Source organism: Chaetodon auriga, chromosome 18, assembly GCF_051107435.1.
Source record: "Chaetodon auriga isolate fChaAug3 chromosome 18, fChaAug3.hap1, whole genome shotgun sequence".
Taxonomy (NCBI): domain Eukaryota; kingdom Metazoa; phylum Chordata; class Actinopteri; order Chaetodontiformes; family Chaetodontidae; genus Chaetodon; species Chaetodon auriga.
Window position 1 is genome coordinate 10,178,303 of NC_135091.1, and position 14,083 is coordinate 10,192,385.

The following is a 14,083-nucleotide window of genomic DNA, read 5'->3' on the forward strand; positions in this document are numbered from 1 at the left end:
TATCCACGCGAGACCTCCCGGGGAATTGTGAGCGCGAGTTCTGTTATAGTCTGGTGGTCGTTCCTAGCAGTTGTTGCACTGAGTGCCGTTGCTGCCAGCTAGGTAAGCAGTCATAACATCATGTCAGTCCTTCATTTTGTTGTAACGACGCAAAACCAGCTACCACACACTCAGCTGCCATCTGGCTGAGTAGTTGTTAACGTTCTGTTTAGCATGTAGCGTTCGTCAGCCAGTTGAGCTACATTTTTTAATGTGGCTAACCTAATTTGCTAACGTTAATGTTACTGTTGTCACTGTTTTCGTTTCACCTACGGCCAATATTCAGGAAGTCTATAGTCTGAAGACATGACGCGAACTAACAAAGCCAACGAAAGTGACGGTAGCTAATCGTTTTAGCCACAGAGTCCTTGTTAAAAGTTCGAGAAACAGCTTGACTCTGCGGTTGGAACTATGGCGTGTGTTCTCTTCAAGTTTGCTGTTTACCACTTAGCAGGGTAGGTGTGCCAGAGATGCCACGAAGGGAAAGCAGCTCCGTCTGTGACAGGCCCCTCAAACGGGTCAAACCTACTACTACGGAGGAAGAAGTGACAGATGAAAATATTGACGGTACCGACCAGCAAGATTATCTGGTGAGTAAACAGGTTTGTACTGTCACTACCATCCTGTAAAGACATTATATCTGTTATTGGACCTTAGTGGATTCTCTGAGATTGTTATTGTTTATTATATTGCTGAGAAACTTTCAATGTAATAATATCAACACTTGTATCATATATGTGGCGTGTTTTGGGGAGAGGTGACATAAATAACTTGTGTTTAGGTGCTGGGTGCTGGTGAGGTGGTGAGTGATGCAGGGATTGTGGAGAGCATCACACTGAAGAACTTCATGTGCCACTCTAACCTCGGCCCCTTCGCTTTTGGTCCCAATATAAACTTTGTTGTCGGCAACAATGGAAGTGAGTATAACCATTCAACCAGTGAAGTATTCCAGAAAGGAGGACTGATCAAGTATTAAGATCTTTTGAAGTGGTAGATAAATCCTTGTTTCCCAAGCCAGAAACCAGTTTTACCAAGGATCTGTACCCATTGCTGTGGGGATTGATACGCTAAACTTAACCTGTCATGTGGGAGGTATTACGTTCATCTCGGACCCATGGTAGCAGGATTATAGAGATGAGCACTGCAGACCTGCCAACCTGTTTGTATTTTGTGGAGCAGGTGCACATTTTGACATCAATGTGAAGTGGATTTGTACTGAATTGTCCATGTGTCACAGATTGCTGAACGTGACTTTTTATAGTACTGTATTCCTAAGTATTATTATTGCAGCCAAATTGTAATTAGGGGATCAGATCGTGGCAGGATGAAAATAATAATGCCCCCACAAGTCCCTCACACAATATCAAGAGCAATGTCCATGGCTCCCCTCCACAAAACTGCACCATTCTGCAGTGGTGATTGGACTATCTGCCAAGAAGTCTGTTTTTTTTACTTAAGGTCAAAACTCTTTCTGGAATACCTTCTGTTCTTTCTGTGCCTTATCTTCCATTTAGCTCTTTTGTTCATGAATTTTTTTTCTGTGCTCAAACTGCTTGTGTGACAGGTGGAAAGAGTGCCATTCTGACAGCTCTCATAGTTGCCTTAGGCGGGAATGCACAGGCCACAAACAGAGGATCATCCCTCAAGGGATTTGTGAAGGAAGGAGAAAGGTAAACTTTGATGTTCACTCCTTTTGTTTCTCATGCTTTCTGATGTAGATTGTAGTTGTCTTTAAGAACCTGTCAGTTTAGGCCGAATTCTTGGATTTCACATGACTCCCCTCACCCCCTCTCTGCACCTTAAAGAACTCTCATGTGTCACATGCAAGTAATTTCTATTAAAATTTGCAGTAGGTTTGATGTGTGTTACTGTCTCCTCAGCTCAGCTGATGTATCGATCACCCTGCGGAACCAAGGAAGGGATGCTTACAGACCTGAGGTGTATGGTTCAGTCATCACTGTGGACGTGAGAATAACGCGTGACGGGTTGAGAACGTATAAACTGAGGAGTGAATCAGGTAAAGACTGTGATGAGTTATGCATTACTCTTACAGTATTTTAGTGAGAGACTGCATCATTGTGGTACGACAATACGATATAATATTTAAGTATTCATTTTAACTGTTAACAATTTGAAACATTTCTAAACAACAAGTAACACAAGTGGTAGCTATTTTGGGAATGGATTCATCTTTTAGATGATGGTTCCTGCATTTTAAATGTGAGAACTTCCATGTCTTGATATTGTAGTAAAGTGAATATCTTTAGGTTATGAACTGTTGGTCAAACTGAAAAAGCAATTTGATTCCTATCACCAAAATCTGATGGTTTGTAGATTAAGGGATTATTTGTTTGATCAAAAACAAATTGGCAGATTGATCGATAGTGATTGTATGACCAAAAAAGCTAAAAAGCAAGAGTGAAAGGAAATGTTTTTGAAATAATAGTCCACAAATGAATATTCCTCTGAGCGTTTGGAATTTTTTTTCCTCTTATAGGTCAACTTGTCTCAAACAAAAAGGAAGAACTCCTGTCCATCCTGGACAGTTTTAATGTACAGGTGGGTTCTATGCAAATCTTTTACAGTACAAATGTTTAAATTTTGATACAACAAAATGATGAACCTGTGTTACTGTGTTGAGGAGAGGAAGTCATTATTAACTTCTTTTTTTTTTCCAAAGGTCAACAATCCCGTGTCAGTGCTCACTCAAGAGATGAGCAAGTACTTCCTACACTCCAAAGGAGAAGGGGACAAATATAAGGTAATTATATATGAATACATTTTTTTAAATGAGGATCTTTAATCTGTTGTTTTTGTGAACTTTGACTGAGACATATTTTCGTGGTTACACATTGATTTATTCATTTTTTTTTCCCTCTTGCAGTTTTTTATGAAAGCTACCCAGCTGGAGCAGATGAGAGAGGACTTTGTCTACATTAAAACCACCAAAGCTATCACAGAGGATAAGGTTGAACAACATAGTGAAGTAAGAAGCAGTTCTCCTGACATACTCGTATTTAAAGTGGTTATAGATTATATATTACAATAACACTCATGGTGATGAACCTACAGAGAAAACCAAAATTGCAGCTCCGCTCAGCCTTACTGGAGTTTTTGGCTGCAGCAGATGGATGGTTTAAGCACTGCTTGCAAGCCTTCATTGTGGTAAATCATAGCCTCCTCGGTTTCATATGACTATATAGTATGTTTATAATGACTCACAGTGCTTGAAAGACCTGAAGCGGAAGTACCTGGAGAAAGAGGACCGTTACAAGAGTCTGGCATCACTAGACGAAATGCAGACCAAATTGGAGGAGTTGCAGAAGCAAATGGCGTGGGCTTTGGTGAGATCATTTCTTCCCCTTTTCTTAAGATACGATAAAACTTTATTGATCCCACACTGGGAAAATTAAGTAAATGTTCTTTTTCAAATTCCCAACCCCCTTATTATATTGCTGAGTGTGACTTAAATGTTGTAGGTGGCTGAGATGGAGAAGGAGTTGGAGCCAAAAAAGGAGAAGCTGGAGTCAAACAGACGTGCTACAGAGAAGTATGATCAGAAGGTGGATGAATGGAAGGTATGTATGTACTGTATTGTGTAAGTGTATTTGATTCTCAGCATTAAGAGTGATAAGCCTGAAACACTAGGGTTTTTTAAAATTCATTTTATTACTGTTATTATTATTTTTCATTTTTAAGGATAACACGTCTCATTAAATGTGTGTTTTGGTGTAACCAGTTATGGTAACCCTACTCTCATCTGTTTTTATGCAATAATGTAGAATAACGTGGAGGCAGCTGAGAGGAAGCAAAAGCAGACCCAGGAACAGTTGGATGGGATCACGCAGCAACTCTCGGGCCACCAGTCCAAATGCGCTGAGCTTAAGGCCAAGGTCCAGAGGGAAAACACCACTTTCAAGTCCAGCGAGGTCAGTATTCAGACAATGCATTTCGGGTTGTAAGGCAGTACTGTCATTGAGTTCAGTCACTTTCATATGAGTACTTGGTGGAGGCTGGAAGTCTATTTATTTTGTGTCATGCGGTCCAGATAAACGTAGCTCAAGAAATGTTTAACTGAAGATGTCAACCAGAGTAAAAAGCTGTGTATAGTAAACTCCTGCTTTGTCATCTTCTTAGATATCATCCAGGGCAGAGTTGTTAAGAGTTACTGTAATGATTGTGACGCTTGTTGTGAAACTAACCAGTGTTTCTATTCTTCAATTATGTGTGCGAGCTAGGTCACTGTCCACAGATGCAAAGCTAACCTGAGGGACCTGGAAAACGACAAGGTTCAGCTGTCCTCGAGGATAAACGACCTCAAGCTGAGGTTTGACCTTGTGTTGTTTTCATGTCTTCTGTGTTGTATTCAGCTTCAAACGTGTTTTCATCCTGCGCTGACTCCACTGTGCCTTTCATCCTTTGCTTTTCCTCTCCAGCATCAGTCAGACAACAGGAGTGGAGAGCCAGGCTAGGATGGAGCGTATGGAGCAAATACAGGCTGAGCTGGAAAACCTAAGACACCAGATCTCCACTCTGGGCCAGCAGATTGACCAGTATGAGCATGCCTGCAGCCGTGCCAAGGAGGAACAAGGAAAGATGAGGTAGGAAAACAGAAACAGGGCACTGAAGGGGAATCAGTAATGCTCGGGGCAGCTCAAGAACCCCCCTGACACAAATGATGTTAGATTATTCCCTCTTAAAAAAACACGTACATCTGCCTCCTTCTGTCTTCAGGAGAGAGAAGGAAATACTCAATAAGTCCATGGACAGCAGCAGACGGAACCTGCAAACTCTTGAGAGCAGTCGGTCCAATCGCCTGCGCCGTTTTGGGGAGCACATGCCTGCACTCCTCAACGCCATCCAGGAAGCTCACAGAAGGGGCCAGTTCAAGCACAGACCTCGAGGACCTCTGGGTAAGACTTGATTCCCTGTTGTGGACAAGTGTAAATGTTAATGGAACCCAGTCCTTGACTCCTTTCTCAGCCGTTTGAGTCATGCATAATGTGCACTATGAAGCACCCAGAGTTGCAGTACACTTTGCCTGTCAGTGTAATAGATATGGAAAAAGATAAGTTCTTCCTTCCATTGAAAACTGAGCAAGGGAAAACCCAGGGTTAAAAAAAAAAAAGGAAAAAGGTCATTTTCGCTATCATTGCACTCTTGCTTTGTCCTCACATAAGCTGTGCCAAAAAGTAACATCTGTGGCAAAAACCTCTTTTCATATTACCTTCTCCAGGTTACCTTATTAGCCTGAAGGACCCAGAGCTGGCCCTGGCTATAGAAGTATGCCTTAAAGGGCAGCTGCAGGCCTTCACGTGCGATAACTATGATGATGAGAAGGTGCTGAAGGACCTCATGGCCAAAGTGTTCCCACCTGGCCGCAGACCTGCCATCATCACCAGCTCTTTTCTCCCAAATGTCCATGACACAAGAAGGAGGTAAAAAAAAAAAAGTATTAGTCTTTAAGGTTTCCTCCTTCACAGAGAATAGCATCGGTCATCTTAAGTTGATGTTACAATGCACTGAAGTGATAACATGATTTCACTCTTGTAGGGCCGTGAACCACCCTGAATACCCCTCTGTGCTTCAGGCTCTAGAAATTGAGGACCCAGTAGTGGCCAACTGCCTGATAGATCAAAGGGGTATAGAAAGCGTTCTACTCATTAAGGTAAGTTGCTTCACAAGAAAAGTCCCAGAAACAGAAATAGAATGACGTTCCTTGAAACACAGTGTCACCATAATTTAAGTGTGAAGATGTGGTGCATTGACAAGAGTTTTGTGTTTTTATTGTTTGTGTGTGTGTGCGCGCACATGGATGGTTGTGTAGAATCGTACAGAGGCTCGGAGAGTGATGCAGGGCAGAAACTGTCCTCAGAACTGCACCCAGGCCTTCTCGAAGGAGGGAGACCAGATCTTCAGTAACCGCAATTACGCTGCTGAGCAGAGCAGAGCCAACTGCCTCTCAGGAGATGTTGAGGAGGAGATCAGGTGTGCAGTGAAAACTAATTTTACCTGTCAAACCAGTGAAGAATGCCTCCTCTGTATACCTTTGGTCACCAGGAGCACCTCCCGCTGAGTTTTTGGTGTCTCTTGGCATTTGAAAATGACTCGGTTCCTGTCTTTTCTCTCAGGCACCTACAGAAGGAGATTGAAAACCAGAAAGCTCAGGCAAATCGCTTCCAGCAGCAGATGAAAAAGTTAGATGATGACATCAAACAGAACCAAGGGCTGCTGAGAAGAACCCACATAGATCAGAAGACAGCCAAAGTAACACTTCTACCTCTCACAAGAATATCATGACCCCTAACTTTTTTTTTTATTTTAACATCTACTGATAATTCCTCATCCTCTCTTTGCTTCAATATTCTGCCAGATTTTGACATTATATATAAAAAACAGTTACTTCAAACAGATGTTTGCATGTAAAATAAAGAGACTGGTGACTTTCCAGTTTGAAAAATAAAACCACTGAATCAAAAATAGATTTCCAAATCAAATTTCTAGTGTTCTGCTCTGATATGATTCTGAAAGTTCCCATGGGGTTTGTGTGTTTCCTCTAGGATAATGCCACAAAGCTGGAGCTGGAGCTGACGGACCTGAGGAATGTGGAAGAGCCTCAGTCAGAGGACCTCAAGCCCCTGGTTTGTATAGAACGCATCAATGCTGTACAAAACTCAGACCCTCTGGATTTAATCTCAGTAGCTCCACTCACACACTTCATGTGACATGCTGCTGTCGCCACTCTACCACAGGAGGACGCTCTGAAGGAGATTGTCACTAAGATCTCGTCCAAGCGCGTCAAGTACAATGAGGCACAAGCTCAGATGGCTGAGCACAAGGCGTCCTACGAGAAGGCGGAGCAGGAGTACCAGCAGCACAAAGACCAGATCAACACGATCGCTGAGGAGGCCGACTCCAAAAAGGTAAGAAGCGTAGACCATCCCCGGATTGGCTGAAGCATCGATGTGTTGGCCGACTGTGTGCCAATGGATACAGAGCAGGAAGTGTTTGTGTTTTGTACTTCTGCAGGAGGAGCTGAGTAAGATTGATCAGGAGGTGATGAAGTGCAAGCATCACAAGAAACACTATGACGAGAAACGCAGTGCCCATCTCCATGACATACAGACCCTCGAGGCCTCCCTGGAAAGCAAGGAGCAGGAACTTCAGGTTTGCTATATAGACATACAATATTGTCATTATATGCACAGGGAACACAGCACATATAGCTCTTAGTGCCGAGTCCCAGAAATTCATGATTTGTTTCATCCTGCTGTTCAGGCATCTGTGGCCAAGGCCACCCAAATCTGTCCGGAGCGTCTGGAGATACGACGGACAGCCAGGAGTCTGGACAGTGAGATCAGCCGCCTCAAGGTTAAGATCACTACCCAGCAGGAACAGCAGGGGGACCGCGAGGAGGTTGTGAGGTATCAGATCATAATGTAATAATTGCCTCACCATGTAGTGTTATTAGGAAATGTCGCTACAACCACACACATCAGTTGATTCATTTTAACATGTAAACCTTCCTCCTCCTCCTTTCCCACATCCAGGCAGTATCACGAGGCTCTGGAGACCTACAAGAACATGGCACAGCAAGTGAAGAATCTGAAAAGCTTCATCAAAAGTCTGGACAGTGTTATGAACCACAGACTCCAGGTTTACACTGATCTCAGGAGGTAAAGTGTAAAATAGAGAGAATGTGAACTTCTTCAGCTTGGTTATGTGTTGTTATATTTCCACTTCCTTCTTCCTTTCCCGTCCATTTGATTGCCATCCTCTGCATCTCTCTTAGGTTCCTCTCAGCCCGCTGTAAATACTACTTTGACAGCATGCTGGCCCAGAGAGGCTACACTGGAAGTATGACCTTTGACCACAAAAATGAGACCCTCTCCATCTCAGTAAGAAGAACGTTTGAGTCATCAGTCAGACACATTAGCCTCTTTTCCCTCTGAAAACGTACATTCAGTTCAGTTCAAAGCCTCCTCAGCAGATGGCTTTGCAGCTTCTAATCTATTAGAAGACAAACTAAACGATAGAGCAGCAAACACTTTGAATTCTGAATGCTCACAGCAAAGATTTCTTGTACAAACCAGATTTCTCATGCGCTCTGCTGTAGGTGCAGCCAGGCCAGGGAAACAAGGCTGACTTGAGTGACATGCGCTCCCTGTCCGGAGGCGAGCGCTCCTTCTCCACTGTTTGCTTTGTTCTCTCTCTCTGGGCCATCACAGAGGCGCCTTTCCGCTGCCTCGACGAGTTCGATGTTTACATGGTAAGAGGAGCCAGTTTTTATTGACATTGGAAGTTTGTCTGGATGTGAGTGCAGCTTCCTTAATTGCAAAATGAGATGATCTCTAGTTTCATTGCATTAGAGGGGGAAGATTTGAGCTCATACTTTAAGAAACTGTCTCTCTTATTTATCAAAGGATGACACACATCTTTTTCTTTTGTCCAATCAGGACATGGTGAACAGGAGGATATCAATGGACATGATGTTGAAGGTGGCTGCTGGTCAGCGCTACAGGCAGTTCATTTTCCTCACTCCACAGAGCATGAGGTATTCACTCACACATCGTTGTTTATAACAAAGCAGTTAGACCATCCAGATGTGATTTCTGAAAAGTTTCCCTTGGAAAGAGCGCAAGCCACTTCACCTCAAAGGTCACATCATCTTCATGGCGTCTTGTCTATTTTTTTTATTTCTTCCAGGTCTCTTCCAGTGAGCGACATCATCTCGATCCTCCGTCTCAAAGATCCAGAACGCGGCCAAAACACACAGAGTCAAGACGAAGAACAGTGATGTTGCCAGGGAGGAAGCGAGGTGGAACCTGTTACATTCAGTCCATGAATACTCGGGGATTTTTTAAAAGTAGCCTTCTTTAGTTTTCTTTTCCAGGAGCCTTTTTCTAGTTTGCACACAAACACAGGGTTCTGATTGGCCAATGGCTTGATGGTTAGGGTTATATGCACGCCTGTTGGTTTGTCATGCTCTTGACTACTTTAGGTATTTTTGTATTTGTATATGGACAGAGATGTATTATTTTTTATTTTTATAAACACTGCTGGATTGTTTTTTTTTTTTGTCAGTAAACAGCCATCAATGTGTGGACTAGGCGTCACTTTTGATTCATGTTTGAATTTTCAGTAAAAAAAATAATGCAATGTGTTAAATGTTACAACGCCAATGTATATTTTAATGAGTCGATAATTTAGTCCCTTTCATGTTTTGTTTAATTCTTTTTCCAGTTCTTTTTAAACGTATCCTGTTTGACCATTCCATAATAAAACGCTGCATCAATGTATGTGTGTGGAAATCTTTTGTATCAGTTTGGACTGTTGATGTTTCCACATATTATTTATTATGTAAATTTGTTTGTTTTTTATATATTTATCTGTTTCAGGATTGTAGTGTAGAGTTTTTCCGCTTCAAGTCTGGAAATCATAGTTCAAGTTCTTTTTCTTTTCTAGCACAGTGTGAGAGAACACAGTGAACACACAGTCATGGTGTTTTCCTCAGCTGTGAAACTCTGAGTCTTATTAAGGCCGGTCTTGTGAGGAGGAAGGATTTTGCACCTTTAAGGGCTCTCTGCCAAATCCTGCACACAAGGCGGTCCGCTGGAATGCACTTCCACTCATGCACATAACATCTGTTGACAACATACCTGACCTCCTGAGGGAAAGTGGTACTCCTTATTACATCCCTGAGAGCTGCAACAAGCAGACGACATGAAGCCCAAATCTCTTCCATCGATGCTGCTTGACAGAAGTTCAGCAGCAGAGACCCTGAACTCACAAGTAGCAAAATATGAACGACATGTGGACTGCGTGGATCACCACCAGGAGAGCCTCCATCACTCGGGAAACAGTGACCGCCGGCCAGCGGTGGACAACAGCAGACAAACGGAGAAGAGCCGCAGGGAAATCCATTTTGCCTTCCTGCCAGAGAGGTACGAGCCACTGATAGATGAGGAGGCACAAGTCAAGGCAAAAGAAGAGAAGAAGAAAAGGAAGAAGGAGCAGTACAAAAAAGTGAAGAAGGTTGGTCTCTCTTTACATTCTCTCAAAATATTAATATTCCATGAACTTGCATATACAGCGTGTGTACTCTTATGGTGCTGGAATAGTAGTTAGAACGTAAACCAATTGTTTTCATTATAGCATTAATCAAATTGTTCTTATAGTTTGTTGATAACTACAAAAAGTCTCGGATAAACTCAGCAGCACAAATCGTGTCTGCCTCGTGCTATAAATAACCATCTGCACAGTGTGTGGGCTGTTTTGGTACGATGTGTTCTATGTTACCACGCAATCGTCCCCATTTAGTTTGTGACTACTGAGGTGATAACAACTCAAATAAATAAATAAAAAATACAAATCACTGAGAGGTCATCAGGCTAAACTTACGCAAACGTAATCACTTTTAATCCCAGTTAAAAGGAAAGTTTGTAATTATGATGGGATGCTGTAAATATAACAGCACCAGCTCATGTTGGATGAGGCTTTAAAGCTGCATGTGTGCCGCTTCTCCGGCTTGCTGGTTCAAGTGCACAGCAGAGAGGAAAAATGGAGAGGTCACCACATGCTGTCCATCACTTTATACCTGGATGAATGTTTGCAATTCAACTTTACAGCACAGTCTGTAGAGGAGACATGAGTTCCTTTGTCGACATCAACAGCCTGTTTACCAGACTGCTTTACGACCCATGCTCACGTGTAACTGATGAGGAAATGGCTCACAAACTATAACCTCAAACAACATCACGCTTGTTAATATTGAACATTAACAGACTCTTCTGAGCTGCTCGTGTTTATGAGATGTCAGGTAAACAAATCATAAACAAGGGGCAAGTTCGTCTCTTACGAGGATGCTTGAGCTGATCTGGCTTTTGTCTTTTTTTTTGTAGCTTCAGTTTGGGTGAGTTGAAATGTGAACTCCACATGTTTTCAATATGACATCAATCAATCAGCCCTCATTCAAATTATTCTAATACACTGATGATTATTGGAAAAAAAAATGACACTGGTGAGCTAATCATAAATCAGCTGGCTAAGAACAATGAAAATCACCTTTACCTCTAAAAATCATCCGTCCAATCTTTTTCATTCAGAATAAATGCAGAGAGAATCACGTGGCTTTTTACCGCTTGAACTGATTGGAAGCTGATCCCAGACAACATTTGTATCAGTGACCTGCTGCTCTCATTTATACTGAGCAGTAAGACTCTTATCAGTTCTTCAAGGCCTACATAAATCTGAGAAAACGTGCTGCCAGTGAGGTGGAGGTGAGTTGTCAAACTAATTATTAAACTACTTAGAATCTGTACCTTTGATTTTATGAGTGTCATAGTTGACACAGTAAAGTTATTTCCACAGACTACACAGAGAACGTGGGATTGTTTCCACTCCCTCAAACATCTGACTTCCTGTGTCCGCTCCAGCCGGTCAGCCCTTTCCTGTTCAAAGAGCACAGGAGACAATAGTGTCCACAGAGCTCACTGTGGGTCTTGTTTGTCCTCCTGTGGTGCCATTGTTCTAAAACACCACATGTGCAGGGTTTCTTTTAACGGTCTCTGCCTGATTTCATGTCCCCTGTCAGTTCTTAATTCCTATATTTTCTTAACCTAATTCTGTTAAAATCACTGTTGGGGCTTTGTGATCTATCATCTGATTAATGTTGGGCTGTGTGGGAGTTTTGTCTTGACTCAATCCATATTAGTTGACCTGTCTTGCAGTAGTGTAAAATGTACACAATGAACCATTAATCTACCATTGTGTTTGTCTTTCAGAATGTTGGTAAAGCACTTCGTGCCACATGGAAGTGTCTAATGCTCGGTTTGTACAATTTTGCCCTGGGCTACTCTACTCCGATCACAGTGGCTGCTACCTTTGTGCCTGATTTTCACCCAGGCAGAAACACCACCTGAGCTGAGCCACGGGTGCCTCCTCCAGCCCCTTCACAAACTGTACATACCAGCAAACACATGGTCACTGACCAAAGACTTTTAATACCTTCATGTCTGTGCATTTGATATCACATTTTTATATTCGTTTCGCAAACTGTAACTGAAATGTGCTTATTGTTCTGTCGGTAACAGAGCGGTAAAGCTAATGAGCCTTTCTGAAATAGGCCTTTTCCACATCAGACACTTGTGCTTTTCCTCCTGTGACATGTTGATCTTATTGTTGATTTTGGAATCCTAGATCCAGATTTGCATAAATATATACAGTAAAGATCATAAAATAAGTCTGTAAAATTACTTTTGTTATGTATGTACTCCTTAAGCCTAAATCACTTACTGCTCATGCACTTAACCCCCAGTTTAGACACTGAGAAACTTATGAGCCTTTTTTCACTTGTAGGATGTTTTTGATCGAGCACCTAGCCGGTTTTTGCATGCGTGCAGAGGGATAATGTGGAATGTGGAACCTCAAGCAAAAGGAATGAGAGGAATATTTACTGTAGCTGCAGATAAGGTGAACCAGGGCAGGAAAGACTGAACAAGGAAGTGATCGTCAGTGAAGTAGTAAAATCAAGGGGGAGAGGATGTCGACACGTGTGGTGAGAAACCAGACCAACCCTCTCCTCTCACAGTGGAGCAACTGGACCACAGAAGTTTAAGAGGATTCTCTGATTGAAATGTAATGGTGTGACTTTTGAAGGTAGTTTGTTTCTGTACATGTGTTTGTTCAGTTTTAAAGGTTTTGCAAGTCATGATATTTGTGAGTTGGCATGTGATAAAATGTTACCAGACTGCACCAAAACGTCTTTTTTTTTCTTTAGTAGAGTTCCTGTGTAAATTAGCTTCCTCTGCCGATAGGTCCTTTGACTGTATGTAGTCTGCCTTAACTCATCAGCAAACAAATAGTAAAAAATACAATAGACCCAGTTTTATGTTTAGAATATGAAATCAGGAAAGCACAAAAAATGCTCTTTTTTTTTCTTTTTTTAAATATAATCTGGCTGAACAGGTAAGAGACACTAAAACTTATGCAGGTGAAAATAAGAGAATTATTTACCTTGTAAAGGAAGAGGATGACCTGAGGTTGCTCAGAGCAATATGACCACTTGTTGCTGTTGAGGAAAAGAAGAACTGCTGTCGACATTCAGTTACACAAAATAAAAAGACTTTAAGAGCACAGAAGCATTTAACGGGAACAAAGTAATGACATAATATAACTTTGGGCTTACCTGAACTTCTTTGGGAGGCTTTACCTCCTGCTGTTGACTGGTGAGGAGAGGAGGCGTCTGATGTCACTGACTGGTCGCACCAGAAGTTAGAATAGCGAGCTGGCTGCACGCTCACTCATTCAAGATCTAGAAGACCCTGCAGGACCATATCTGATTTACTTAGCCTGCTAAGGTGAGGAATCCCAAATTTGGTACTCTTTAATCCACCTAGTTGCTCATTCAGCGACAATATGGAGTCTGGCTATGGCCTGCTGGGTCCTCTGTTCTGCTCTCTACTGAACTGGCTGTGGTGCTTGAAAGGTGGAATGATAACAAATTATCGAGCTGCAATTTTAATATTTCAATTGTCATCAGCTTTCAAAGACTACATGTTACTGGTGTATCATTAGCAACAGCTGAGGTACAGCAGTCGTCACAGTAATCAGAGGGGCGGTGGTTCAAACCCCAGCTTCTGCATGTCTGCCCTGAACCCCTCGTCTTGCACAGCCAGACCTATCTCCACAGTGCTGTGTAGAAACTGCACCCAAATCGCCCTGAGAGCTGTGCCACTGGCATGTAAGTGTGCTTGTGAATGCTTGTCACTCCTAATGAGTAGGCGGCACATTGCATGCCCTAATGCCAGTGTATGAATTTGTATTTGAATCAAGTGGCAATATCTGGACCTGGAAAATGAAGCCAACGCGGCCCATTTTCAGATTAGCCTGGAGTCTGGTTGAGTCTGGCGACTATTCGACAAATACGGCTGTTCATTTTACGAATTTGTACAAAAACGCCCGCGACACGCTTGACCATTTCCGTCCCCTGCAAGCGCAGTAACCGGAAGAGCTCACCCAACATCCGGTTTTACACCCGAATATC

At 42.4% G+C, this 14,083-nt stretch overlaps 2 protein-coding genes and 1 long non-coding RNA gene across 5 annotated transcripts; 2 read left to right on the forward strand and 1 right to left on the reverse strand.

Moving 5' to 3' along the window:
- Nucleotides 1-14: 14 nt before the first annotated feature.
- LOC143336232 (structural maintenance of chromosomes protein 6) lies at nt 15-9,336 on the forward strand. 3 transcript variants are annotated; one of them, XM_076756246.1, is made up of 27 exons: nt 15-102; nt 491-629; nt 821-956; nt 1,604-1,709; nt 1,920-2,056; nt 2,537-2,598; nt 2,720-2,800; nt 2,924-3,025; nt 3,264-3,383; nt 3,519-3,617; nt 3,822-3,968; nt 4,278-4,366; nt 4,476-4,640; nt 4,774-4,952; nt 5,276-5,477; nt 5,593-5,707; nt 5,867-6,027; nt 6,171-6,306; nt 6,600-6,680; nt 6,792-6,962; nt 7,069-7,206; nt 7,318-7,463; nt 7,590-7,715; nt 7,832-7,937; nt 8,156-8,308; nt 8,496-8,593; nt 8,746-9,336. In XM_076756246.1, exons 2-27 carry the CDS (start codon nt 510-512, stop codon nt 8,834-8,836), a joined length of 3,267 nt encoding a protein of 1,088 aa, XP_076612361.1. In that variant the 5' UTR covers nt 15-102; nt 491-509; the 3' UTR covers nt 8,837-9,336. The 3 variants fall into 3 exon arrangements, with proteins under 3 accessions (XP_076612361.1, XP_076612359.1, XP_076612360.1); XM_076756244.1 differs by having other exon boundaries at nt 34-102; nt 491-641; XM_076756245.1 differs by having other exon boundaries at nt 38-102; nt 494-641.
- On the reverse strand, nt 6,022-14,043 carry LOC143336236 (uncharacterized). The gene is made up of 4 exons (XR_013078513.1): nt 13,226-14,043; nt 13,054-13,108; nt 9,699-9,993; nt 6,022-6,174 (listed from the first exon to the last, which is right to left on the reverse strand). It is a non-coding gene; the product is annotated as an uncharacterized LOC143336236 (long non-coding RNA).
- Nucleotides 9,763-12,794, forward strand: LOC143336235 (uncharacterized). Its single transcript, XM_076756250.1, has 2 exons — nt 9,763-10,074; nt 11,823-12,794. The coding sequence occupies exons 1-2, from the start codon at nt 9,763-9,765 to the stop codon at nt 11,958-11,960; spliced, it is 450 nt and encodes a 149-aa protein (XP_076612365.1). The 3' UTR covers nt 11,961-12,794.
- Nucleotides 14,044-14,083: the final 40 nt, after the last annotated feature.